Raw genomic sequence first — 27,911 nt, 5'->3', positions numbered from 1 at the left:
AGAAAAAAAAGTAAAGTGCTAAATGAGGTTAGTCAAATCTACCATTTTCATCTAAAAGGTTTTTGTTATTCATTTGAAACCTTGAGATTTACAAATCTTGTCATTTTCATTCATTTTTTTAACTTTGTTTAACTTTTTTAACGTTAAGTTAGCAGAAATTCAAGTTTTTTGTTTATTAAAAAATACTTTAAACTTTATAATAATAATAATTAGTTTAAAGCTTCCTTAACAAAAAATAAACCTAATTGTTCTAAATAGAGAAGGTTAGCGAATTGAATGAAATGACAGGATTTAAAACTCAAAGAGTTTGTATGCAAAAAAAATAACAATAATATAAAGAACTTTTTAAATGAAAATGACAAATATGATCAAACTTTATTGATAGTTTTAACGGCTTACTATTTTGTTATAGTAGCAATAATAATATTGTTTTTTAATACATTTAAAATTAATAATTCTTTTAACAAGCTAATAAATATTTATGCGGTAAAAACAATATAGGTGTCCTTTCCAATATGATGTGGTGGACTAGTGGTAGGAAAACATGATAAAGACCCATGTTCGATCTTCACAGACAACACTTTGAGAAGGGATGCGTGTCTCAATGAAGGAAAACCAGGAACTTTGTGATCTCAACGTCCAGGGTTTATCACAATTGAACCTTCGGGAAGGTGGGGTTTCACCAGAACTTGAGATAACTTTGAGGCGCTTAAGGGCTCCGTACGGGAGGGCCAGCTGATTGTGTCGTTTTGTCATTGGGTCACCCCATATGAACTATAAAGTACCTAGCCAAATATCTGTTTGTTGACCGTTCAAGTAAAAAAATAGTATGTGAGTTAATTATTAAATAATAAACAAGCTGAGCTTAAATAACAGTTATAAAACAGGAGCATGAAATGAGCCGAACTCGACCTTAAGCTCTCATAAATCAAATCGAGTCGAGCCCGGGCTAGGCTTGTTTAAACGTTAAACCCTGCAAAAGTGTAACGATGCCGTGCCCTAGAGTCGATTATTAACTGCTGCAAATAACAGTGATGGAGCATTCGTTATGGGGTAACTTACCGCTATTAGTCAGAGCCAATTCAAAGGAATCGGTTGAACACATCCTCCAAACCCTATGGACAACTCGTAAAACCGGTCTTCATTCACCCGACCGTGACGTCATCCGTGATTTGCTTCAGCTTCAGAATGACTCTGACCTTGATCCTGTATGTATTCAATCATTTTTTACTTTTATTATTATTATTTTAGAAGAAGCTAAATACATGTTGCTTATGTGTTTACTGTTTATTTATATATTATTTTGTATTATTTAATTTAACACTATTGATTTGTGTTTTGTGTTCTGGACTGACTAGTGAATCATTCACCCGAGCTTGAGCCGGCTCGTGAATGGTTTTAAGAGCTCGGTTCGGGCTCGGCTTGTTACTATTTATTTTTGTTAATTGTAATTTTATATATAGCATAATATATAATATATATTATTTAATTTTTTTAATAGCATTATATATATTAATTAGCTTTACCTAATTAATTTTAATAGTTAAATAAATGGCAGGCTCATTTAGGCTCACGAGCTGGCTCGAGTTTATAAGCTCGGGCTCAGGCTCGATTATTGAACGAGCTTTTTAGGCTCGGGCTCGTTTAACTTACATAGAGCTCGAGCTCGGCTCAGCTTGTTTTGAGCTTTATTTTTAAAGCTCGAGCCCAGCTCGTGAGTGGTTTTTCGAGCTTGGATCGTTACTAGTTATTATTGTTATTGTAAGTTTATGTATAACATAATATATATTATTTAGTTATTTTTTATAGCATTATATATATTAATTAATTTTTTACCTAGTTAGTTTTAATACTTAAATAAATGACAGGCTCATTTAGGCTCGAGCTTGATAAGCTCGGGCTCGATTATTGGACGAGCTTAATTTTAGGCTCGGGCTCGTTTAAGCTCGGCTCGATCGAGCTTTTTCACGAGCCGATCTCGAGTAGCTCGCAAGCAGCTCTGCTCGTTTTCACCTCTAGCTTTTAGCATCCCCTACCCAACATTTAGCTATACATAAGCTTTATATTTAGTATATAAATTGAATCGAACCGAATTAAACGAAAATCGGTTATCGGTTTTTTTTATGCTTGGTTAACCGAAATTAGCCGAGTGATACATATTTTCATATATTTCTAGATTTTATACCTTCATTTCATGTATTCCATGTTTTATACCACCATTTCATGTATTTATATCTCCATTTCATGTATGTATATCTTCATCTCATGTATCAATATATCTATTTCATGCAATTCTAAGTAAAAAAATAAGCGCAAATTTGATTTTGGGTCATTAACCGAACCGAAAACTAAAAAATGTACTGGTTAATCGAAAATCGATTGACTAATTTGATTGAGGCTAATAACCGAACCGAACGCACACACCCCTACTAAAAAGCATGCGATACAACATTCTGAAGCATAAAAATGACCCGTGTACAAAAAGCGCAAGCCTCGCCTGCGCTTTTTGGACTTTGGTCGCCTTGTGTCGCTTTGCACTTTGGTACGCTTAAAGCGTGCTTTATAAAACTATCATTGTAGTCCATACTAGTTAGAAAACATCATAATATGAACATTGTATTCTTATTTATAAAAATTAATTATGCAGCTTTTGGTATGCCTACGCATGTCGATTCGTAAGTGTGTGTATGAGAATGCTAATAAGGATGAAATACAGAAGTTGTTCCCAGATGAAGTCTTGCCTGAGATACAAAGATTATTGACACTTTTGCTCCAAAAGTTTCATAGGGAGTGGAGAGAAGATTTATTGAAGGAACAGGTACCATATTGTGTTAAACTAGTTATTTTTTTATTTTTTTTGGTAATTATCATAGTCTAGGTATCTGTTATATCAAATCTGTTGTTAACTTTCAGATTCAAAACAACACAAGACCAAATTCAGGAGAAACAGATGTGAATTTTCTGGTGTCTAAAGATAAATTGGAGACGATGTTGAAATCTATGAGCGGTCAGCTGTCCGAAACTGTAAGTTTTGTTTTGAGGTTTCCCTGAATGATTTCTCGTTTATTCTGTATTTAAACTATATCATGATGTAATTTAATAGGGAGATGCATCAATGTGACATGTTAGCACTGGAAAAATTATAAGCATTAGCATCTTCCAAACTATAAAGGTACTTGATTTCATTATCATAACTTAAATGTTGCAGATGTAAACGAGCCTAGTTGAGCCCAAGCTCGCGTAAGCTCAGGCACGATTCGTTTATTATTTATAAATTGATTTGTATACATTTATAACCTTTTTATATATTTACAATAATAAATTTATATATAACATAATATATATTATTAGTATTACAGTATTTATGATGAAAGTTTATATATTTATATTAAATAAAAGGTTTGTAAATAGGGGCAACTTCATATATACCCTTACAAATATTGAAAATATCATATATACCCATGCAAAACTAAAAATATCATATATGCTCTTGCAAAGTTATTAATATATCATATGTACCCAATTCATTAAAAGAATTTTAAAAATGACCATATTACTCTAGTTTGATTAGATGCGATAAAAGGTTTATAATGTAGACCATTCGATGCAAAAAATCTTCGAATAGTTTGCAGTTTGAAGAAGTGATGAGAGACGATTTGGTTGTCGTTAACGGTGAGAAAAGTCGATTAAAATTAAAATAATAACATAATAAACACATATGTAATTGGAATGGGTAGAATGGTCTATTCGTTAAAAATGTGCGTATATGAAAGTTGATTTTTTTGAAAAGTAATGATAAAATGGTCATTTATTAAATTGTTATTAATGAATAGGGGTATATATGATCCTTTAACTGTTTTATAAGGACATATATGATATTTTAGTTACTTTGTAAGAGCATATATGATATTTCAAGTTTTGTTTGGGTATATATGATATTTATGTTGCTTGTAAGGGCATATATGAAATTAATCCTTGTAAATAATAGGCTCGAGTTCAATATGTGAAGCTTGGGTTCAGACTGGGCTTGTTTATTAAACAAACTTATTTTTTGGCTCGGGGTTGCTCACGAACGGCTCGGCTCGTGTTCCATATTAATTATAATGATGGGAATAGTCAATTTTAACTGGGACTTTTCTAAAATAGCGAACAATTAGATTTTCATGGACTTTCCCAAAAACAAAATGGGTTGTATTTATCATGGAATATAAGTTTAATTTTGGATGTTTGGATGATAACTAACAATTGCTTTAATTGCTTTATCTGCATGTATCATGGAATTTTAGTTGTAGCATAGACTAGGGAGAGGCTATATGTTTACTTTAAATCATGTAACATTGCATTTTGTGTAGGTACATGGCATGTTGAATACCCATTTTTGGCACTTTGTTTGGTCGAAAACTGGACCATTATGATTATGATTAAAGTTAAAGACTCAAAAGGGATAACATTAGATGTGGTTAGCCTAGATTCTGGTATGTCATTTTGCTTATGGTTTATGTTACATCGGTGTAGCGTCATGTATTGATATTTTGTCATGTGACGTGTAAAGTAATTTATGTGGTGCGTACGGGTTCCGCTCTTTTGATGAAAAAGAAGTATGGTTTATTCGTTCGTGTTGTTTTAATTATTTATCGCAAGTCTAGGATCACAAATAATGATCTTATCAAAGTTAAGTTTTTTGTTTTGTGTTTTTGAACGGCCAAATTGCATTAACTTAAAAGAGAGTAGCAAGTAGCTATCCCCGAATTACATACACCAAAACAAAAAGGAAAAACTCACCAAACTACATAAACACACAATTATGTAACCTTAAAACGAGAATGCACACCAAGTCTCCTAATCCAAACTATCCATTTTACCTCTATTCTTGACCAATAGGAAAGAGAGACGTTTAATATCTTCTTTTATACTATTTGCCGATGCTCTCGTCTTCTTGAAGAATGATTCATTTCTCGCTTTCCACAAACACCAACACGTTGTGAATATTATTGCTTGTAGTACCTTCTTTTTTCCTTTGTCAACTCTCTCATGTTCTTTGAGAAGGTCACGTACCTCAAAAGCATATATCGGTGGAATATGACATCAATTACTAATAGATTGCCAAACGACCGTCGCCGTGTAACAAGAGATTAGAATATGTTCCGCCGACTCTAATATGTCTTCACATAACGGGCATAAATTGTTGTTTCTAATACCGCACTTCTTTGTAAGGCATCTGAAGTTTGAATTTTACCCATTTCTGCCTTCCACCCGACAGTTAAGTTTTTAGTTAATAGTGATGATTACGGTCTAAAATGTATTTAAGTAAGAAAAATTTACCGAAAATAATAGCGGATAACCCTCTTGCCACTAAGGAGGCCCGGACGGAATTTCATGCAAAAGTGAGTTGGCAGCACCTTATCACGACATGTGTCTTAACTGAACTAATGAACAGGGTGGGTTTGGGTTTTATTTGTTTTTATTGTAGTAAAAAGTATTTAAATTTGCTTAATAACTTGTACAACACTTGAAAAAGATCAAAATACCTTTCAAATTAATAGATACATTCATACATACAAAGTACAAACCATGCTAGTAGGCCACTAGCAAGATCTAAGCGTAATTGAGTCACCTCCTCCTATCGGTTTCCTCCGTTTACCGCTAGCAACATCCCTTCATGAACAGAATCTCCATGTTAAATCAGATCGTTGAAATTATTCAATAAATGGTGCATGCAAACATTGCCAATAACTCTTCATAAATCTCCATGAATGTCCCAACTAAATTTTCATAACTCCAAATAAAAGAATTACTCATTAGTCCCATCCTACTTCTTATCTCCATTTTCCATAACCAATCTCCATCTATTTAAATGAAAGTGACAAATTTTTTCACTTGACTTTTATTATTTTTCATAAAGGTAAACCATTTACACACCAGGGGTTTGGAAAATGGTATTGGGTTAAAGTCTTATAAACAATAAAATTTAAAAATAAATTCATAAAACAAAAAAAACTCTAATTATTATTGGTAGGAGTCTCGTGAGACTTGGGTTCTCCAATGAAGAATAAAGTTTGATTCTCAATTGTGATATTTTGAATAAATATTGGCAATGAAGAATTTAAGTTAGGCTTTGTGAGGGTGTCAGTTCGAATCCCGAGCCCATTCGAGTTTTAGTCCCACCGCATGTTATGCTAGTGAGTTTTGCTTTTGTGACGACGACTGTCAAATGGCAACTGACGGTATAGCATTCTGAGAGTATGAGACTGAGTCTGATTAAGATAACATAATGACACGGAGTATCAAAATTTAGAATGTAAAACTATGATATAATAATAAAAGCAAGTCATCAAAACCCGAGTTGATATGACATCTTCCGGCCGGCCAACCACCGTACCGTCCACAAAATATCTAAACCGGTGGGCTCACCCATTCACCGTTGTATAATATAATAAACAGACTCATCACCATTAATGCCAGCACCCACTCAACCCAAAAGATAAACTTATTATTATCCACACCTCAACACATTAATATGATATGATATGATATAATATGATCATGATCCTCTCCGCTGATCACCGGTTCGAAACAGCCGAAAAACTAATCCTCCACCACGATTCCGGAGGCCTCGGCGACCCGAACTCGTCCCCGTGGGACGAGTCTTCGTATTCCGCAGAGGCGGATGAGTATCTGGAAGCTGTGGATACAGTTATCAAATTAACACAACAAATTAATACTAATATTAATATTATCGATACCGAATGTGATGGCGAAAGCGAGATAGTTGATCGCGCTGAGAACGCGCTACATTTAGCTATGTTGAAACTCGAGGACGAGTTTCAACGTATTTTGATCCGCAGTACAGTTCCTCTGGACGCAGAGGAACTGTACGGATCAATCCGCAAGAGTTCACTCTCGTCTGTACACGAGAGCGTGCACGAGAGTGAACTCGCGGACGAGAATAATAATAATAATAATAATAATAATAATAATAATAATAATAATAATAATGATATTGGTAGTTATAAAGAAGATGAGTATGAAGGAAGTAGTTATGTTTATGAGAGAGGTAGAAGTATTGGGAATGATATTAGTGTCGAATTGGTTTACGCGGATGCGGTGAAGGAGCTTAAAGCGATAGCGGATCGGATGATTAGATCGGGATATGAAAAGGAGTGTTGTCAGGTGTATTGTAACGTTCGTAGAGACGTGTTGGACGAGTGTTTGTTCGTTCTCGGGGTTGAAAAGTTGAGTATTGAGGAAGTGCAGAGGATTGAGTGGAAGGTTTTGGATGAGAAAATGAAGAAGTGGATTCAAACGGTTAAAATCGCGGTTAAGGTTTTATTATTTGGGGAAAAACAGTTATGTGAACAGGTGTTTAGCGAGTCGGAAGTGTTTAAGGATGTGAGTTTTGTGGAGACGACGAAGGGGTGTGTGATGCAGCTTTTGAATTTTGGTGAAGCGGTTGCGATTGGGAAGAGATCGTCGGAGAAGTTATTTCGGATTCTTGATATGTATGATGTTGTTGCGGATGTGTTACCGGATATCGAGACGTTATATGTTGATGAGTTGGTTTGTGATGAGGTGAAGGCGGTTTTGAGTGGGTTGGGTGAGGCTGCGATTGGGACGTTTGTCGAGTTTGAGAATGCGGTGAAGGGTGAGAATTCGAGGAGAGCATTGCAGGGCGGTGAGATTCATCCGGTGACTCGTTATGTTATGAATTATATTAAACTGTTGGTTGATTATAGTGATTCGTTAAACACGTTATTGGATAAAGGTAAAGATTATGATTTGAGTTCTAAAGAGTTTAATGATATTGATATTGACAGTGATGATACTTTTACTTTATCTCCTGTTTCATGCCGATTACTGTCGTTAATCGCGTGTTTAGAAGCGAATCTCGAAGAGAAATCGAAAATGTATGAAGATGACGGGTTGAGATACGTGTTCTTGATGAACAATATTCTTTACATTGTTCAAAAGGTGAAAGACTCGGATCTTAGAAACCTTTTTGGTGATCGGTGGATTCGCAGACATTGCGGTCAGATTCGACAATGGCACATGAGTTATCTCAGATCAGCATGGGGGAAAGCTTTGTTGTGTTTAAAAGATGAAGGGATTAATGGGGGGTTAAGTAGTGGATCTAAATTACTTCTTAAAGAAAGATTTATAAACTTTAACGCGTGTTTTGAAGAAATATATAGAATACAATCAGCTTGGAAAGTTCCCGACGATCAGCTTCGTGAGGAACTTCGAATATCAATATCCGAAAAAGCGTTGCCTGCTTACCGTGCGTTTGTAGGGAGGTTTGGAAGTCAACTGGAGAGTGGAAGATATGGCGGGAAATATGTTAAATATACCTATGAGGATTTGGAGAATTACTTGTCGGATTTATTCGAAGGCAAGCCTGCGGTTTTAAACAGCATAAAGAGAAAAGGTACATAGTGTATGTTGTTGTTTCTGTATACTGTAATAATTTTGTGCTTGTATGTTAGATTCTATGTCACATGTAACGTATGTCATCGTGCGATGATATACTCGAATACTCGATTGTCTTCATGTTGCGATATTGGTTTTTAACAAATGAGGTCGATATCCAGGTTATTTAAAACCGAAGAGTATATTAAATTAAATACATGTAAAAACCTCTTCCTGATAAAAACGCCCTTGTTTTAAAGGGCGTTTAAAGGAAGCAACGCTAAAAAAAATAAAAAAAAATAAAAAATTTATCCAAAGTCATAGCTTTAAGCTTTTTACTACACCCTAGAGGTTTGAGGTATGGGTAAAATACCATCAAAGAAATCACCAAAATACCCTCTAGGTTCATGTACTATCTTTGCAATAATATCTCTGAGTGTTATCAACCCTTCGAGATTCCCTTGTTCGTCGACTACGTATATACGCTGAATCTTCATGGAATCGAGTTTCATGATTACGTCTTTGAGTGTGTCATCTTTTTTGCAAGTGACCATACCGCTCATCAACGGGGCTTCCGTTTTAGTCTCATCCAAGTAGTTTTTAACTGCTGTTAGGAAGTTCTTTGCTGTGATAGATCTGCAGTATAAACCGCAACACCGTTACAAGCATAATGTTTGTATTCATATTTGACAGACTAATTGGTTATAGAAGTTTTTTAAAAAAAAATGGATAAAAGTATTTCTGTTGACCCGTAGGCTTGTAAACGATCCGAATAACACGAACAGAGCATGCTCGTGTTCGTTCGTTTAACTTAACCGAAGAAACGATTGAATACGAATAGTCAAATGAACAGGCTTTTCTTGTTCGTGTTCGTTCGTTAAGCATATGAACATGTTTGTGCTCGCTTATGTTCATCTGTTTACAGTATAAATTAACAGGTCACGAACTTAAACGAATAACACGAACAGAGCATTTGATTAAAAGAAGTTTTTAAAAAATCTTGGATAAAAGTATTTCTGTTGACCCATAGGCTTGTAAACGAACTGAATAACACGAACAGAGCATGTTTGTGTTTGTTTATTTAACTTAACCGAATAAACGATTGAACACGGATAATCAAATCAACAGGCTTTTCTTGTTCGTGTTCGTTCGTTAAGCATATGAACATGTTTGTGTTCGCTTATGTTCATTTGTTAACAGACAACAGTATAAACGGACGGGTCACGAAATTTAACGAATATAACTGGACATAGATGAATGAACATAATTGAACTAAATTGAACTTTAACGAGACATAACGAGACCTGTATTCAAGTGTGTTGGTATTGAACTGGACTGGACTGGACTGGACTAAATTGAACTGGACATAATTGAACTTTAACGAGACCTGTATTCAAGTGTGTTGGCATTGCTAAATGAACAAAACGAGTTGTTCATGTTCGTTCGTTCATCAAATAAGCAAGCTTCATGCCAAACAGTTCACGAACTGTTCACTGAACGTTCAGTTCGTTTACCCACGTGCAGACCAGTCCATATTGCTAGTTGCTACATCCTAGTTATTATCTTAATATAACAGCAATTGGTTGAGTGATTTTAGCCAACCTGTAATCTTTGTAAATCTCGGGGGCGATTAGGAGATATTGAATATCCCGGATGCTTATATTACCAACCGCCTTGTTCCCACCACTAGCAACAACCGGCACTCCACCGACTCCCTTCTCCTGCATGATTCTAAAAGCCTGCAGAACTGGTTCATCCTCGTCCACCTGTAACAAATTAATAAAAAAAAATTGCAGTCTTACTAATTGTAGGATAGCTATTAGAATTAAGGTATTTTTTAGTTGCATACCTTAATAATCCGATTCGATTTCATAGGAGGAAGACCAAGTTCATGTAGTTTCTTAGATCCCCAGCTTTTAAACCACTGGAGATCAGCACATTCCTCCAACATATGAAACACTGCAGATTGAGTGATAATATTATCTATCTTTCGGTCCCCTAAATCAACTACTGGAATACTCTTCATTCTGTACTTAGATAGCAGTAAAAGCATGGTAAGAAAGGAGTTAGATGGTTGCAGTGCCAAAAACGGGGCCCACCGAAACGTTCCCGAGATATCCTTAACCTATATTACACCTTCATAAGTTAAAAATCATGTCATGTAAAACTTTAACTACCAGTTGTAATCAAAATCAAACCTTTGTGTTCTTATAGAAATCTGAAGAAGTCAACGATTCAAAAAAGTTTCCAGCTGTTTTAGGAGATCCGGGCTGTGAACTTCTGTATCGTGGTGAAGACATCCCGCTTGCTGCTGCTGCAACAGCGGGTCCGGTGGAATCTTGTAATGCTTTAGCAAATACATCAGCTGAATCTAACCCCTCTTTCTTTTCTGACTGCATACATATGACATACTTTTATCTTTTGTTAATGCATTTTGAGTTATTGAGCTTTAGGTGCAAGAAACCGAAAAATCCAAACCGAAAAAACCGAAAAATCCAAACCGAAAAAACCGAACCGAAGCAAAAACCGACGGTTTGGTTTTATGTTTTTGTAAACACCGAACTAACAGTTCGGTTTTGGTTTTGCATATAATAAAAACCGAACCGAATTCCTAAGTTTTTGTTTTTTCTAATTTTATATTAAGTAATTTATAAGAATTTAATAAATATGTAACTCAAATATTTTTGGTAAAATGTTTAATAGTCTACTATTTTACAATTAACTAAATATTTATACTTAAGTTAATTATTTTTGAAAACTTTTTTTTGACTTAATATTTTCAAGATCAAATGGCAAAAACCAAATAAACCGAAACCAAAATGAAAACCGAAGAACCGAAACCGAAAAAACCGAAACCGAACGGTTTCAAATACTCCAAAAACCGAAGTTTTGGTTTTCGGTTTCTTAGTATCTCTATTATCTTCTCTAAATTCAATTTATAATCTATCAAACCATATCAGGTTTTAACCAAAAACCGCACCGCACACCCCTATTGAGCTTTGATATATGGAAATAATAAGTATGAACCTGATGCAGAATCCAGACCACAATGCCTGCAAACTCTACTATCCCAAGATATCTGTCAATCCAACTTGCATCCTCTGGTGCATCAACATCCACAACAGGTGCACTAAGGATTTTGTTTTGCGACAGCAACTGAACCGCTTCGCCTAGACTAGCATCTGATCTGATCTCAATTACTGAACAATGGAGACAAAAATAAGAATCAGATATCTAATCATCCATACAGTATTCGCATTCATTTTATACATAGATTCTGTAAAATTAACAACAGTTAAAAGTGTATCACGATCGGGTTCCTAACTGTTGCTGTTTTAGAATTAATCGGAGATCTAATCTCCATACAAACATTATCATGTTCTCGAGTGATGCGTTTAGGATTTAATCATCCATTCAATGCTGAATTAGTATAGATTTGGTACCAGTCATTGGAAATATCTTCTATATGTTACAGATTTGTGATCGCGGGTACTGTAAACAAACCGAACGTTCGGAAAACTGATCACGAACTGTTTGACGGGAAGTTCGTTTATGTTTGTTTAATAAGTGAAATGAGCATGAGCAAGAAATTTCGTTCGATTAACTAAATGAACGAACACAAACAGCAGCCATGTTTGTTCAATTGTGTTCGTAAATGTTTGATAACGTGTTCGTTTACATCCTTTAAGTTTGTGAATGTTTGTTTACGTTTGTTCATTAAGGTTTTTAATATTTTTAATACCTTGTCTACTATTATTATATAGCTTTGAGCAAAAATATTAACTAAAAAACAAAAATATTTGAGTATTATGTGATTAATGTATATGTAAATTAACATGTAAATATGAATATCAAGAAACCACAAACACAAACTTGGTAGCTAGATCGAGCAAAACTTTCTCGGCTAGCCAAATCAAATAAGCATTTTTTTGTGTCCATTCATTCGTGTAACACGAACAAGAAATTTTAGTTGATTAGATGTTTGTGAACAATGAGTTTGTCCGATAAAAGCTTTACAGACAAACATGAACAAGGCCTTGTTAAAAAAATTCGAAAAAAATATAAATCCAAAAATATTCAAAATAATGAAAAAAAATCATAACTCAAAATATAAATTCAAAACAAAAAAAGTAAAAAAAAAGTAAAATATTTTATTCGTTGTCCTCATTAAAAAAATCGAAAAAAGATTCCAATGAATTTACTTGAATTCCTCCACATTTTGGAAGGATTTGGAATTCCTTTATTTAAAGGAATTTGAAATTCCGTTTCTTTGAATCGAACACACCAAAATGGAATTAAGATTCCTATTCTAACGAAACGAGCACGCCATGTCATGGGATTTCAATTCCAATTCCAATTCCTATGAATTCCCACGAATTACGTGAAACGAACGTGCCCTAAAAGATATTATCATACTACCTTGAGAAGAGGAAGCTTGCGGAAACTCGGAAACCGGAATGCTTTCAAAACAGGCGTTAAGCTTCTCGGTAGGAGAAAGCTGAGGCTCCTGAATGTCCCACAGGTCTTCGACTTCGAGCCCGAGCTTCGCCTCTGGGCTCTTCGGGCTTCCATCTTCCACCACCATTTTTCTTTCTCCAATTTTCGGTTATTTTTGGAGGTAATGTCAATGTAATTCTGTTTGAAATCAGTTATTATTGTTTTAAGATACCGTTACGAGTGTTAATCTGGACCGTTGATGGATATGTGGTTGGTGACACGTGGATGGTGTGTAGTGAGTCAAGGGGTTTGATGGGGTATTCGGTTGACCGTAGACGAACGATGGTCCGAAATTTATTAGTTTTTATCGAGAGAATGTTTTTAGGAGAATTATGTAATACGTACCTGTCCAGTTATCCGGTTAATATTTTTGTTAAGAGTATGCTTATTTGATATTTCATGAGAAAAGTTTACGTATAAATGAAATTAACGTGTTAACTGTGACTTTGTGACAATCAATTATAGTAATTATACATACCAGGTAGAGTAATTATATAATTATTTTATGACATAATTACATAATTATTCTACATGTATATTGATTGTCGGTTAATTTGTATATGTTTTAATTCGTTTATTGTTTAGTTTTAACTGTTTATTTTAGAACTATCGATACTTCATACATGTATTATTGGTTTCAGGTCACAGGTGTTAAAGTACTCAGTTTGGACCTGTTGTGACATGCTATGAAGACCCGGGATGTCCAGCACGCGAAACGAGACAGATAATGAGTTTTGTTGGTAACAAGACCCATCGCGGTACGCAATGGGCTTGTACGCGATGGGAGGTTAAGTAATGTTTGACTTTTGGTCAATCGCGCTACACGATCGACCTTAGAAGGTCCCGTCGCGTACCGCGACTGGTGTGCTGACGGGAAAATTAGGTTATATCTCATTCTTCATCAAACAAGAACCCTAACTCCGTTTTTACGAACCAAAGGCGATTCCAGCAGTTCTAAGAGGCGATTTCCACCATCATAACTTGTGCCAAGACCCTCCACATGATTCATATCACCCGTATCGAAGATTTGATGATGTCTAGGCTCGGCTAATCTCCTAGAATCGCACCTGGGATGTATAGTTTGTAACATTTACAGTTTTTCTCATGTGATTAAGAACACTTGTGTATTATTATTTATGATTGATATATGATTATTGAAGTTTGGTATTTCTGTGTGTTCGATCGGTTTAGGTTTACGTTGGTTTGAACGATCTGTTACCAGTTGCTAGATAATTAGTCATATAACTGTTTGGTTAGATTGAATACGATAAAACATACAATTGCCCTTAACTGAGTCACACTGGCCAGGACTGTTTGATAGCCAGTACCGTGTGTAAAAAGTAATTGTTGATGTCTAAGGTTTTGTCTGACTGATCAGTTTTCAGTTAATCGTTAATAATTAATCTGTTAGGTTGCATGAGATAACTGTTGGTTGCTTACTTGAATTCCTGGGTGTGATTTGCTTTGTTAACTGCTTACAACTCGCTTACTTGTTCGTTGCTTAGTTCTCTAAATTTACTAAAATTGCTTGTGTGATCAGCACTAAACACTAGTACTTCATAATATTAAATCTGTACACGAATTGCATTGACCACATACTCCTTGTGATACGATACCCTACTTGCTCTAACTATTTAGAATAATTAGGTTTTTGATTGACTTGAACGACGGTCATCATATATATAATTACTTTACTTGATTCTCACAATTAGCACGTAAATTTCATTTGTATTTAATCCGAACCCTATATTTTATAAGTTATAAAAGGCTATGTGTTGTGGCTAATGTTCAGCCACGTCATTATCATGTTTACAATGAGTTTTAACCAACTCATCCTTTACCCTTATATTATCATGAACTAAAGATTAAAAAAAAACTTTGATTAGTGCATTTGGGGATGGATCCCATTAGATTTTGTGTCGAAGATGTTAATGTGTTAACTAACCTGCCCTTTAACACCACCGTTGCTTCAAGCGGGGGGTGGTATTTAGGCGTTAACATGCCTACATGACATGAAAGCGCCTTGGGCATCTTTCCACAACAAGCAGCCTAACGACTTAACAACCCAATGTTATGATTTTAATTCGAGAACAAGCATAAATAATGACTACATCGCTAGAGAAAGTTGTTGTGGCTTAGATGACCCGACAAACCCTCGTAGAATTTAAAACTTTGACACTACTCAATGAAGTCCATTTCGACCGTCAGTTGTGACACATTGTGCCGTCCTCCTCCAACAAACCTAAATCCTTTTACAACTCACATTATCACTATCAAACACACGCAAATATCATGTATGTTTACCTAAGTGACTTTTTAGCATGAAAATGCCATATACCAACTTTCCAAGGCTCGATATTGCACAATTATTTAGTTAAAACATGTACTTGACTAACATAAAATGAAAGATTATATAGTTTTTTTTAATATAATATAGCACTACGTTTAGCTATAAAACATCTAAAATTATAGCTAGGTGTAACATGCACATATCTGTCGCCTAAGGTTCTCTTTTAAGACGACAGCACCTGTTGCTAGGTACATTAAAACCACCATGGGCATATCTACAAATGCACGTTATACAAATCACATTAATTGAGTGAGATTATGCGTAATAGAACTAATGATTTTCATTAAAGATTCAAGTGTAAATACTTCAATAAAGACAAAGATGTTTGAGTTACAAGATACTAACATTATAATTCAAAACACACATACTAGATAACTCACAAATACTAGAAAATGTTCAAGAAGAGTGCGAAAGATAATCACCGGCTACGTGATAAACACGATAAGCAACGGCTAATAACAAGCTTTTCAACTGCTTAATTAACATTAAGCGATCCAATAGAAAAATGTGTCTCATAAACTCATACCATATGACATCCATTACTCATTATATACGATGTTTGCTTGTTTCCTCACGGATACAAAGTATGCCTCTTTAGACTTTAGATATTAGGTTGGGTATTGTGGGCGGTATTGGGGGCTGCATGAGGGGCTTCGAAGCCTCAAACACCGTGCCGAGCCATTTTTAGGGGGGCGACATGAAGAGGGAGGGGGCAATAAACGGAAGATGGGTGGCATATGGAATTAATGGTGGGACCATGTGCTTCTCTCTCTCACACACACACACACGAACACGCATATTATATAATAAATAGGCTTTAAACCACAACAAGATTTTATGAAGAGTCGTTTACTACGTGCCGATGATGTGGAGGGCCTTCGAACCCCCTCCACAACGCACAACCTTATCATCGGGTATGAGACGGGTATCAACAACTCTATTAGATACGCAAAGTATAGTCACGTGATCACCTCGGTTGTGCACAACGAGGCACAATCAGAAACCAGACATTCACCAATGATCTTACGCGTCTCACATGCTCGACGCCTATCATGGCTCAACAGCTTTTAGCTCAATTCAATTCTAGAATTTTAGAAACAAAATAACCGAAACCGAACCGTAACTTTTTATTTCACTTTCGTTTTACCAAAAATTCCCCCCCTCCCCTCCTCTGTCTTACCTCCGTGTATATAAATTTCTTCCGCGAATGTTTGTTCGTTCATTCGTTCAAAACTTCAAATAATAATAATAATAATAATAATATTGATACATACCATGGGCATGAATGCTTCTGCAACAACATCAAGGAATCCAAAGGCTGCTTCTGCTTCCAAGTTGTTATCTAATCTTCCATCCAATGGCCTCTTTTCATCCACTGCACTTTCATCCAATCTCGTAATTATAATTAATTCCTCTAAACCCTAGGTTTTTTAGCCTTATTAATTGTTCATATTATATGTTATTTTTATTCATTGATTTGGTTTCTGATGTTAATCAAGTTCAATTGCACCTGTTGTTCATTAGTTGCGAGTTATGTAAAATAGTAAAATGATTCTCTAGGGTTAATGAAAACTGCTAGATATAATGGAGTGTGTTAAGATTAGGCGGTGATAATTAGGGCTGTAAACGAACGGAACGAGGCCTTGTTTATGTTCGTCTGTTAAGCTTTTATTGGACAAGCAGACGGTTCACGAACGGCTAGCCGAATGATATTTATTGTCCTTGTTCATTCGTTAGGGAAGTGAACTTGTTCGTGAACGGTTCACGGACACAAATGAGCACAAGCAGTGTTTTATATGATTTGGCTAACAGAGAATGGTCACTGGTCAGTGTCAACTGTTTGGTCCGGCCACCAAGTTTCTGTTGGTGTTTATTTAACGCTTATAAAAATGTGTTAATTTTATATGTAATGAGCCACATAATGCTCATACATAATTTTGTTTTATAGTTTATAATTTAGCTTATATCCATATGATAACATTAAAAAGTACTAAAAACTTTTAACGAGCGAACATTAACAGACGTAAACAAATACGTTATTGAACGTTCATAGATACAACTGAACGAACATGGCCTCTATTCCTGCTTTTTCATTTAGTTAATCGAATGAAAACATACACGAAATTCCCACGAACAGTTCGTCGAACGTTCAGTTTGTTTACAGCTCTATCAGTAATCATATTGTGATTGTGGTCGCAATTCAGCTGTTCCACAAAGAGACATCATTTTGAATTCTCTCTCGTCACTCTTCTCACACCTCTTTCTCTTTCTCTTTCTCAAAGTCTTTTGAGCTATTGACTGTTAAATCTTTAACAGGAAGAGTTTATTCAACTAAAATAACCCAAATCCCATTTTCACTTTGTACATTCAAAAAGGAATCATCATCAACTAAAATTTTGAAGAAAATAGTTTGCCCGCCAGGTGTTCGACAAAACGCCTCAATGAAATAATCTTTGTTTTTGGTGTTTTGAGGAGGGGAGGGCAATGGGTGGTTGCTCTCCTCCTTCCTCTTTGGTTCGGGTGTTCATTCCTCAAACTCAACTCGAGTTTTGTTTTATTATTATTTTTCTTGGTGTGGTACGTGGCTACCGGGGTGTTTTGTGGGTCGGGGGTGGTATGACCGGGGCTATTGAGGAGGTTGTTTGGCCGTGTCCGTTTAGAGGCTTCCACTGTTGCCCGGATGGATTACCGGGGTCCAAGGGGGTTCGATTGGCCGCACATATTAAGCGGCTTCATTTGTCATCGGATGACAAGAAAGAGACCTTACGGGAGGCGATCTCGACAAATTTGGATTTGTTTATTTCGGTTGGTGAGGCTTTAAAGGTCTCGCGTAGGTGGATGTGTGGAGCGTGTATGGAGTCACATGCTCTCTGTCGGGGGTGCCATCATGATGACAGGTCGGTCTGGTACAAGTGTGTCATGGGAGATGTGGAGGAATATATAGTGGGGATTGCGAAGCCACATGTTGGGAGGGAAGTTGTCGCGGTGGGAAGGGTGGAGGTGGATGTAGCTCTCCTTGAGCGTGTCTTCACTCTTTCTATTACGACTGTTAAAAACATTCCTCATAGTTGTCGTATGGCTTTTTCCTAAGCCTTAGTGGGTGCTCTGGGTAAGGTGGCGGCTATGCCAGAGTCTGTTGAGGCGTGGGTGAAACTGTTGTTGTTACCACGTTGCACCTTACGAGTTTTCAGACCTTCTAATCGTCAGCAACGCAGGTCTGGCAATAGAAAGTCTGAGCAATGCCGAATTATTCAACGGTTGCTATCCGCTTGGGGTGACCGTGACGGTTTCTTTGAGCTCCTTATATCGCTTTTTAACCAACCCCTAGGAGATGTCCCGGGTGGTGATGCGTTTGTACCCGAGTCTGACAACGCCGGGTTGGGCGCCAATGTTAAACAATGTTTGCGAAAAGTTGCGGACGGGCATTTCACTGCTGCGGTCAAGGTATTATGCTCTTCAGGGGTTGCACCTTTCGGTAAGGATACTTTGAACGCTTTGTTGTCTAAGCATCCCATCATGGCACCTCCGATTATGCCTGCTTCCTTGCTTTCTGAGTCTCCCCTTGTCGTGGACGTTGATAGTGTGTTTGGGTGCATTAAATCTTTCCCTAAAGGGACTTCGTGTGGGCGGGACGGTTTGCGAGCCCAACACATTTTAGATGCGTTGTGCGGAGGGGGGTCTCCGATTACGGATGGTTTGCTCAAGGCTATCTCTGCGGTGGTTAATTTATTTTTGGGGGGAAGGTGTCCTAAGGTGTTGGCAGAGTTTGTTGCGTCTGCCCCACTTACGCCGTTGCTTAAACCGGACAATGGGATTAGACCTATTGTCGTTGGGGCCATTTAGAGGCGGTTGGTCTCTAAGGTGGCTATGAGGGGTGTCGGGAAGGAGATGGCTAAATACCTCGGTGACTTTCAATTTGGGGTGGGAGTCCCCAGTGGGGCAGAGGCCGTGCTTCATAGCGCGAACAGATATCTAAATCAATTTCATTCGGATGGGTCATTGGCTATGCTTACTGTTGATTTCTCCAATGCTTTCAACTTAGTATATAGGACGACCCTTCTACATGAGGTTCGGAGTCGATGTCCTTCTATTTCTCTTTGGGTGGATTTTTTATATGGGCAGTCGGCTAGGTTATATGTGGGTGATACTTTCATTAAATCCACCACTGGGGTTCAACAGGGGGACCCTCTTGGGCCTCTCCTTTTTGCCTTAGCTTTGCACCCACTTGTTCACCAAATCAGAGATCGGTGCAAGCTTCTCTTTCATGCTTGGTACTTGGATGATGGCACGATTATCGGGGATACTAGAGAGGTAGCCAAAGCATTAGATATTATCAGGTCTGAGGGGCCTCGTTTGGGTCTTGAATTAAACGTTAAGAAAACAGAGTTATTTTGGCCAACATGCAATGGGGTGAAGGCACAGGAGGGGTTGTTCCCTTGCGGGATTGGAAGGCCGGTGCTTGGCGTGAAACTCCTTGGTGGTGCTGTAAGCCAGGATGTGGAGTTTATCAGCAGTTTGGCTATGAAAAGGGCATCTAGCGCTGTGGAACTGATGAGCTGTCTCCCAAGACTTCGGGATCCTCAATGCGAGCTTCTTTTGCTTCGCTCATGTATGGGAGTCGCCAAGCTTTTGTTAGGTTTGAGAACGTGCCAACCTATGTATGTGGGGGAAGCTATTTCTATATTTGACAATGGTCTTCGAAGGGCGATTGAGGACATCGTGGTTTGTGGAGGTCCGTTCTTTGGGGATCTCCAATGGAGGTTGGCATCACTTCCGATCCGTTATGGGGGGTTGGGTCTCTGTTCGGCCGAGGATGTATCTTCATATGCTTTTGTGGCTTCGAGAGCACAGTCGTGGTGTTTGCAAGACCATATTCTTAGGGGTTGTGATATTTATGGGTTGGACTCTGTGCGATGGATCGTTTACGTACTTCACTTCCAGATTTTGATCTTAGCGGGTTCTCTAATAAGGACACCGCCCCCCTAAAGCCCAACATGTTGTGGCGAGTGCCTTATTTAGTGGAATCGTCAGGAGTTTAGAAGTGAAGTTTGATCTATCCCCTCGCCAAAAGGCGGTGTTTGAATGCCTTCGGGCTCCTCGGGCTCAGGATTTTCTAACGGCCATCCCCATTGAAGGATTAGGCCAACGTATGTCGGGTTTGGAGTATCGGGCTATCCTCAAGTACCGGTTAATGATCCCTATGTTCCCGACGGATGAACCTTGCCCAATTTGTCGCAAGGTCTGTTTGGATTCTTTTGGTGACCATGCGATGCATTGCAAAGAATTGCCTGGCTTTAAATACATACATGATCTGGTTAGGGATGTTCTGTGTGATGTTCTTAAACGGGCAGGGATTTCTGCTAAAAAGGAGGCCCCTGTTAACTTTCTCACGGATCCTCTTGAAGGGAGGTCTATTTTACGACCAGCTGATATTCTTGTGTTCGGGTGGGCAGGGGGGAAACACGCCTGTGTGGATCTTACAGGAGTGTCTCCTCTTGTTGGGCTCAGGGACCGTGGGTTTGTTGTGGGTCAGGCTGCGTTGAAGGCTGAATCGGGCAAAGTTGTTAAACACGAGAAAGCTTGTTTAGATAATCAACATGTCTTTCTACCATTTGCCTTTGATACATTTGGTTTTCTGGCTCCAGAGGCTGTGAAATTTTTGAGTAGGGTTCAGCGCGTCGTACACGGAACCTCTTCAGCTTCTAGGTCCCAAAGCTTCGTTTTTAGCAGGATTGACTTTGCTATTCAAAAGGGTGTTGCGGCGCAGCTTGTTGCCCGTTTGCCTGCCACTTTATTGTAATCGTTTTATAGTAAATTATACGTATGTTTTGATGTGATACTCTATGCACATTTGCAAGGTAATATGCGTGTTTATGTCACTGATCATGATACATCACCTCCAGGTAAATTTTGGAATCTTATGTACAATAGCCTATTATGCTGAATTAGTATGTCTAAGTTTTGATATAAGCAATATGCTGTTGATGGTATTGACCATGGTTTTCAAAATGTTTTATTTGGTTCATTGATCAAGTTTGTGTGAATCCTATTAGTAGTTATGATCTATGCTTCATTGGTTTTGGTATTTAGATTGATTTACCACTTTATCTTTTATGCCGGTATCTAGTAAAATTGCAATGCCAGCAGGAAATTTTTTATTTATATGATCAATAAAGGTATATTCTAATTTATGCAACCCATAGTGCTTACTTTTAGCATTTGATGAATTATATGATCTATTAGAAAAGAAATGAAGCGAATATGATTTGATTGTTATGGTTTATGATTCAGATTTCATGAAACTAATAAAGTTCAGATTCATAGGGTAAGGCCGATTAATCAGCATTTTCTTGTAATTAAGACGATCTGATCCTGTGTTATATTTTGAGAATGTTCTTTCATAAAAAGTCCATCTTATAACTTGTTGATAACATTACACATTATAGGTTAACCAGCATTATTCAACAATTTGACTTTTTCTCGCTTACTTGTGAATTTGTGATTTGAATTTGTCCTGTGTTCTGTAAAATTTCAATAAGAGTAAATTTAAATAATTTGGCTGCAAGCATCAAGATTTCTTACAAGTTAATTTCTTGTGTTACCGCGTGTCTCACTACTCATAATAACTACAACAAACATGAGTTTTGTGCTTTGTAAACATATAGCTAACTCAGATGTTTTAACTAGTTTTATTTACTCTATTCAGAAAACCAGCAAATAAAAACGGATCAAATGAACATACTTATAAGATCCCTCTTGCTTAAGCAGCAACAGAAAACTGAATCAAGTGCAAAAGCTGTGGGCACCAAAGAAGGCTCAAGAAAGCGGTATATCTTTCATTATTTTTAGTAAATCTATTTCATTCCTTGTTTAGCATTTCATTTTGGTTTCTATCTTATAATATTTAATCACTTCCAGGGCTTCAGAAAGAGCTGTGGATGGTAGGAGTTCTAACAAAAGGGCAGCTTCCCAGCAAGGTGAGCGTCGCAGTATAAATATGCTTGTATCTAAGTAACTCCAGTTGATATTTTTATTTTAACCTAGACTTCAACTGAACATTTTCTTTTGTGGATCTCATTCTTGTGTTGGTAAAAGAGAGAAAATGTGATATTTGGTCCCATTTGCTGATAAAACAGACGGACCGGCATATTTGAGAACAAAAATGAAAAAAGTAGTGTACAACATATTTGGCTTTACTTCGCTTTATTTATAGGGGTTTTAACAAGCCAAACCGCTCGTGAGCTACTCAAGATCGGCTCTCGCTAAAAGCTTGAATTGATCCGAGCTTAAAAGGGCTTGAGCTTGTAAATAAGGTTTTCTAATAAATGAGCTTGAGCCCGAGCTTCATGTAGCGCGAGCCTGAACAAGTCTATTATTAACATCATTGTTGTTCATTATATTTTTTTTATATTCTTATAATATTTATTATTATATTAAAATTATGATAACATAAATAAATAATATATATTATATTATGTGTACAATTAATTAAAAATGTATAACAAGATAGTTAAAAATGTATTTGAATTAAATAAGAAATAATAAACGTGGCTCGGCTCGACTTGGCTCATTTACACTCCTTTTCCACATATAACTATTATTCTAAAGGGAATTAAGATATTATAACTGCTTTTGTTAATTTTATTGGTAGAGCATCTAATAACAGCATTTGTACATCATGCAGAGCGACCGAAATCACAACTACCTGAAAATCTCAACAAGTTGACTGTAGAGAGACTCCGAGTGCTTTTAAGAGAGAGAGGCCTTTCCCAAAGAGGGAGGAAGTAAATTACTGAATTTATAATACTGCAATATTATGTAAACTTCTATAATTATATATGGATGACAGTATTGTTTTCGGTTGACGTTTCTGGTTTTTCCAATATGGCAGGATGAGTTAATTGCGCGTTTGAGGTCTACGCTTGTTTGAGAAATATCCGGTTTTGGGTATCTATAAATGAAGAAGTAAGTTATCAGTGTGCAAAAGGACTACAATGGTAATTGCAGCAAGTCAATTTGTGTAATGTAATAAGCCGATGCTTGTGATTCCGTTTTAGACTTTGCGTGAGATGTTCTTTTTCTTTTTTTATATATATGGCAATCGAAAGTTGGTATGATGGGGGCTGTTGGTCCCAGCTGATTTCTAGCAGTACTGGTCTTGGTTAAGGATGTAAACGAGCCGAGCCTGAGCTCGACTAGGCTCAAGCTTGGCTCGTTTTGACTTACGAGAGTTCGAGCTTGGGCTCGGCTTGTTTGCCATTTAATAATTAATTTATATACATTTTTATTATTTTTATAAATTTTGGGAAAAAAAAACTTAAATGAGCCTAAGCTCGGTTCGTGCTCGTTTAGTACCTTAACCAGCCAAAGCTCACACTTGGCTATGAAGTGTTAGTACATATAAGCCCAAAAGCAGTAAACCTTAAAGGTTCACAAGGCTCGAAGAGTCTAAACTAGCTTCCCTTAAATGGCTCGAGCTCGGGCTCGATAAATAAACAAGCTTTATTTGAGGCTTGTGCTATAGCTCGAAAAGGCCCGGCTCGTTTCGGGCTTTTTATCGATTCAATCTTGAGTAGCTCGCAAGCAACTCGGCTCGTTTACACCCTAGTTTTGGTCACCTTTCTAGTCGTGGTGATCGGGTATGATGGGTGAGTCTATAGGTCCAAATGTCCAACCCAGTTCTTTGGTCCAACAAATCATGAATTGACCCACTTAAAACGGTAGTGAATAAGTTTTGTTATACGCCATATTGAACTCATCTTTAAAACAAACTAACCAATTTCTTTAGTGATAGATGGTGTAGCCGTGCAGGACAATTGGGTTTTGGATAATGGATCGCATTGTGTTCGGGTCAAAAAGAGTTTGGTTTAAAAAAAATACCGTTTTAGCAAACTGAAAGTAACAGCTTATGCAACTTTGTATATGTACTTTATACAAAATAGTGTTGACAATATATAGTCAAAGATACAATATTGAAAGTAGATACAAGATAAAAGATGAAGGCTATCCGATAGAAAGAGAAGATAGATAATAGATACAAAATAAAACTAAAAGCAACTCATTAAAAATTAAAAGTTCAAATAAATCAGAATTTAATCTTTGATCACTTGCCCCTCTATGGACGAAACATTGTTCAAATATTGGTCTAGTACAATTACTCCATGCACATAAGGTATGAGTTATGAAGTAATGGGTATATGCTGTTGACTTTTTATCATAGTGGCATCTGGTGTTTATTCTCACCAAATTAGTACAGATTTGAATCTCATAAAGTGGACTATAGATGGATTTTAGGGGTGTTGTAGAAGCCAGCAATCAATCGTTAATAAAGAAGCCGTCAAATTAGCTACCAAGCTAAGTTTGAAAGTTAAAAAACGTTTGTTAAAATTTCGGTTTTCCGAATTTCATTTGAGTAATTATACATGCTTAAGTACACAAATGAAACAAAGTATAAAATTTCAACTATAAATCATCGTTTTTGACATATTTTCTTAACTGAAATTAAATCTTCCGTCTCTTGTTAGGAAAAAGTGAAAAACAATATGTTAGTGTAAATGTTAGGTCTTCAACAGTGGCTTTAGAAAGTGATGTCGTGTGGTGTGTTAACGAGGCTTTAAACACCACGTTGGGGCTTTAAGGCCTAGGCGATAAACAACGAAATGGTAGCGTGGTAAAATAAGGACATGGTGGGCCCCAAATGCTTTAAAAAAATAAATGGTGGGGCTTTAACGTGGTAACAAGGCTTTAAACCATAACGTAATATTAAAGGGACGTTTTAGTTAAAGACTTAAAGCCTCACTGCCTACGTTACACCAGTTTAGCGTTTTAACTTAACGTTTAAAGTCCCATCAAAACAAACAACCTAAGAAGGAATATGTATATCTTCTCTTTATTTCAATAGAAAATGCCCAATTGATTTATCTTACAATTTGGGTTAACATAAGGCCCAACACAAGCCCAAACAAACCACAGGGCATCGTTATAGCTACAAACCCTAGCCCTCACATTCTATTATTATTTGCTAGGGCGGCTTCCGAATAACAAACACCATTTTCACCATCATCTTCAGCAGCCATGGTTAGTTAGTTAGTTAGTTTATGTACTAGTAATTATATACATATATCGATCTAGTGTTCTGGAATTATCTTCTATTTTATTAATTATTGTTATTGATGTTGATAATACTCTCAGGTAAAGTACTCAAAGGAGCCGGAAAACCCTACCAAATGTAAGTTAACATTGAGTTTTGTAGTTGTTATTGTTATTAGATTTGAAATGTTTATACCGATCTATCGTTTAGACGGTTATTATTATTATTATTAGCTTGTTAATTGTTAAATCACAACAAATTGATTTCAAATTAGGAGCTGATTGATTAGTTTTTAATTAGGACCGTATATGTGCTATTATTTGTTATTCTTAGGGTTTCTGGTTTATACGGTGTAACCGAGCCGAGCTTGAGCTTACAAGAGCTTGAATTTTTAAAAGCTCGCGCTCGGCTGCATAGGCTCTGCTTGTTTATTATTTATTTCTTAATTAATTTATATAAGTTTTTAATTTAGTTCACCTAGCTCGAGCTTGTGTAGTATCTTAAATGAGACAAAATGTGGCCGCGCTCGGTTGTGCAGTATATAATTAATAGTAGAAGTCTGAAAGAGGAAAAACTTAAAATACACAATTATGATACAAGGCTCAAGCTCGGGCTCTGCTCGTTTTGAGTTTTTTGTTGATCCGAGCTCGAGTAGCTCGTGAATGGCTGTGCTCGTTTGCACACTTAGTATAGTGTGGTAATTAACTTTGGTTTGTATTAATGTGTGTTTAATCAGCTTGCAAGGCCAGAGGATCGGATCTTAGGTGTCATTTCAAGGTATATATAATTTTAGATTATATAATTTATACCTTTCTATATTTTGGTTTTATATATTTATGTGTTTTATATTGTTTTGTTTTAGAACACACGTGAAACTGCCCATGCTATTCGTAAGTTGCCTTTGATCAAGGCTAAGAGGTACTTGGAAGATGTCTTGGCTCACAAGCAAGCCATTCCATTTACCCGTTTTTGCCGTGGTGTTGGGCGTACCGCACAAGCCAAAAACCGTCACTCTAATGGACAAGGACGTTGGCCCGCCAAGTCTGCCAAGTTCATCCTTGATTTGCTGAAGAATGCCGAAAGCAACGCAGAGGTATAACACTGTTCTTGTCCGGGTGTCACAAATTTTAAGCTGAATACGTTTTTGATTGTATATAAATATAATGTAGGTCAAAGGGTTGGATGTGGATGCTCTTCACATCTCTCACATTCAGGTGAACCAAGCACAGAAGCAAAGACGTCGCACTTACCGTGCTCATGGAAGAATCAACCGTGCGTCTTTACTTTGTTAACATTTGTCTTTTTATGGGTTTATTTTTTTGATATAGTAACCGGGCTAAACGGGTTTTCGTCATAATGTATGGTTTGTTTGTGTTAGATGTTTAACCGAAAGTTTTGTTTTGTGTGCAGCTTACATGTCTTCTCCTTGCCACATTGAGCTTACTTTGTCAGAGAAAGAAGAACCTGTTAAAAAGGAGGTTAGTTTAATAATTATTATTTTTTATATATTATTATTACTGGTAACATTGTCTTGTCATGTGTTTGAACTAATTGTGAAACTTTTGTGGATGTTGCAGCCTGAGACACAGTTGGCGCCTAGGACCAAGAAGAACCAGGCTTAAGTATGGGGTGCATTGTCATGAGTTGGACTCAAAGTTTGTTGGTAGAAAGGATTCTGTTTTTGTTTTCGTTTGTTATATCAGAACTATGCGTTTTTGTTTCCAAAGATTCGTATCCTATATTCAATTATGAGGCGATTGTGGTTTATGAAATTAAAATGTTGAACCAAAATGTTTTTTTGTTTGTGGCAGCATGTTCAATTTTGACAAGGCTAGTTTTTATTATTTGTTGATTGGTAGAGTGTCAAGTGAAAATTGTTACGTTTGTGTTTATGTACTAGTGCCAGTAAGAGTTATGTTAACCTGACATTTTTTAAAGAGTTTTGTTTAGTGAAATTATCAAGATAGTTTTTACATTTAACAAAAAATTAAAATGTTATATGCCTATATTTTTTACACTTCATATTTAGTAACCCATGTTATGTTTCGCTTGCCTCTTATTTGTGTGTTAAGTGTCTTGATGCATATATGCTATGCTAATACTTGTAGAGAAACCCGTAAACCCAATACGCATAAAACTAGAAGTATAAAAACCCAGTCATTAGCCAGCTCCTTCTAATCCCTAGATAACACAAGGTGGTTTTCTCTTCTCATGTTGAAGAGGATTGGACAATCATGTAGTGGGAACAATGAAAAGTATGAATGTGTTACTGGTGAATGAATAGACCTTTTTGTTTCTTTTTTTAGCTAAAAATAGATTTAACAAGTAAATTTCATTGCTAGTTCATTAAACAAATCCACACGCAACTTTGTATATTCAGCATGTGGTTGCTTTTTTGAAATCAGTTCACAGACTTTAGAACTTTTAACGCCCTAGTCGGAACTCAACATGTTATTCATATTAGACTATGAGAATAAAATGAATCTTTGCTTTATGTTGTATAATTTACACGAAAATACACTAGAAAAAGTAACGGCTACAAATTAAAGAGTAAAACGTCAAAAATGAAAA

At 36.6% G+C, this 27,911-nt stretch overlaps 5 protein-coding genes across 5 annotated transcripts; 4 read left to right on the top strand and 1 right to left on the bottom strand.

Moving 5' to 3' along the window:
• Positions 1–1,019: 1,019 nt before the first annotated feature.
• Positions 1,020–3,249, top strand: LOC143598023 (uncharacterized). Its single transcript, XM_077076355.1, has 4 exons — positions 1,020–1,208; positions 2,648–2,818; positions 2,914–3,024; positions 3,104–3,249. Exons 1-4 carry the CDS (start codon positions 1,035–1,037, stop codon positions 3,119–3,121), a joined length of 474 nt encoding a protein of 157 aa, XP_076932470.1. The 5' UTR covers positions 1,020–1,034; the 3' UTR covers positions 3,122–3,249.
• Positions 3,250–6,512: 3,263 nt separating this feature from the next.
• LOC143598022 (exocyst complex component EXO70A1-like) lies at positions 6,513–8,599 on the top strand. The gene has a single exon (XM_077076354.1). The coding sequence runs from the start codon at positions 6,538–6,540 to the stop codon at positions 8,428–8,430; it is 1,893 nt and encodes a 630-aa protein (XP_076932469.1). The 5' UTR covers positions 6,513–6,537; the 3' UTR covers positions 8,431–8,599.
• A 123-nt stretch (positions 8,600–8,722) lies between these two features.
• Positions 8,723–13,141, bottom strand: LOC143598024 (SNF1-related protein kinase regulatory subunit gamma-1-like). The gene is made up of 6 exons (XM_077076356.1): positions 12,823–13,141; positions 11,431–11,603; positions 10,602–10,796; positions 10,253–10,528; positions 10,006–10,169; positions 8,723–9,039 (listed from the first exon to the last, which is right to left on the bottom strand). Exons 1-6 carry the CDS (start codon positions 12,986–12,988, stop codon positions 8,742–8,744), a joined length of 1,272 nt encoding a protein of 423 aa, XP_076932471.1. The 5' UTR covers positions 12,989–13,141; the 3' UTR covers positions 8,723–8,741.
• Positions 13,142–21,113: 7,972 nt separating this feature from the next.
• LOC143598018 (protein LOWER TEMPERATURE 1-like) lies at positions 21,114–23,434 on the top strand. The gene is made up of 5 exons (XM_077076351.1): positions 21,114–21,153; positions 21,957–22,077; positions 22,169–22,227; positions 22,935–23,035; positions 23,142–23,434. Exons 1-5 carry the CDS (start codon positions 21,114–21,116, stop codon positions 23,178–23,180), a joined length of 360 nt encoding a protein of 119 aa, XP_076932466.1. The 3' UTR covers positions 23,181–23,434.
• A 1,825-nt stretch (positions 23,435–25,259) lies between these two features.
• Positions 25,260–27,172, top strand: LOC143598017 (large ribosomal subunit protein uL22y). The gene is made up of 7 exons (XM_077076350.1): positions 25,260–25,327; positions 25,442–25,478; positions 26,077–26,117; positions 26,203–26,433; positions 26,510–26,612; positions 26,751–26,818; positions 26,918–27,172. The coding sequence occupies exons 1-7, from the start codon at positions 25,325–25,327 to the stop codon at positions 26,960–26,962; spliced, it is 528 nt and encodes a 175-aa protein (XP_076932465.1). The 5' UTR covers positions 25,260–25,324; the 3' UTR covers positions 26,963–27,172.
• The last annotated feature ends 739 nt before the right edge of the window (positions 27,173–27,911 follow it).

Source organism: Bidens hawaiensis, unplaced genomic scaffold (assembly GCF_021521415.1).
Source record: "Bidens hawaiensis isolate Kalapana, Puna unplaced genomic scaffold, B.hawaiensis_p1.1 tig00049464_1, whole genome shotgun sequence".
Classification (NCBI taxonomy): Eukaryota; Viridiplantae; Streptophyta; class Magnoliopsida; order Asterales; family Asteraceae; genus Bidens; species Bidens hawaiensis.
Note: the sequence above shows the minus strand (reverse complement) of the source record. Positions and strands in the feature narration are given on the sequence as shown.

What these genes read in the sequence shown, in the direction of transcription:
- LOC143598018 (XM_077076351.1), top strand. Translation starts at nt 21,114, where the DNA reads ATGCGTGTTTATGTCACTGATCATGATACATCACCTCCAG. An exon ending in AAGGGCAGCTTCCCAGCAAG is followed by an intron (nt 22,228 to 22,934) that starts GTGAGCGTCGCA and finishes TACATCATGCAG; the next exon opens with AGCGACCGAAATCACAACTA. An exon ending in TTTCCCAAAGAGGGAGGAAG is followed by an intron (nt 23,036 to 23,141) that starts TAAATTACTGAA and finishes CCAATATGGCAG; the next exon opens with GATGAGTTAATTGCGCGTTT.
- LOC143598022 (XM_077076354.1), top strand. Translation starts at nt 6,538, where the DNA reads ATGATCATGATCCTCTCCGCTGATCACCGGTTCGAAACAGCCGAAAAA.
- LOC143598017 (XM_077076350.1), top strand. An exon ending in ATCTTAGGTGTCATTTCAAG is followed by an intron (nt 26,118 to 26,202) that starts GTATATATAATT and finishes GTTTTGTTTTAG; the next exon opens with AACACACGTGAAACTGCCCA. An exon ending in AAGAACCTGTTAAAAAGGAG is followed by an intron (nt 26,819 to 26,917) that starts GTTAGTTTAATA and finishes TGGATGTTGCAG; the next exon opens with CCTGAGACACAGTTGGCGCC.
- LOC143598024 (XM_077076356.1), bottom strand. Translation starts at nt 12,988, where the DNA reads ATGGTGGTGGAAGATGGAAGCCCGAAGAGCCCAGAGGCGAAGCTCGGG. An exon ending in TGGTCTGGATTCTGCATCAG is followed by an intron (nt 10,797 to 11,430) that starts GTTCATACTTAT and finishes ATATGTATGCAG; the next exon opens with TCAGAAAAGAAAGAGGGGTT. An exon ending in ATTTCTATAAGAACACAAAG is followed by an intron (nt 10,529 to 10,601) that starts GTTTGATTTTGA and finishes GGTGTAATATAG; the next exon opens with GTTAAGGATATCTCGGGAAC.
- LOC143598023 (XM_077076355.1), top strand. Translation starts at nt 1,035, where the DNA reads ATGGAGCATTCGTTATGGGGTAACTTACCGCTATTAGTCAGAGCCAAT. An exon ending in ATGACTCTGACCTTGATCCT is followed by an intron (nt 1,209 to 2,647) that starts GTATGTATTCAA and finishes TTAATTATGCAG; the next exon opens with CTTTTGGTATGCCTACGCAT. An exon ending in AAGATTTATTGAAGGAACAG is followed by an intron (nt 2,819 to 2,913) that starts GTACCATATTGT and finishes GTTAACTTTCAG; the next exon opens with ATTCAAAACAACACAAGACC.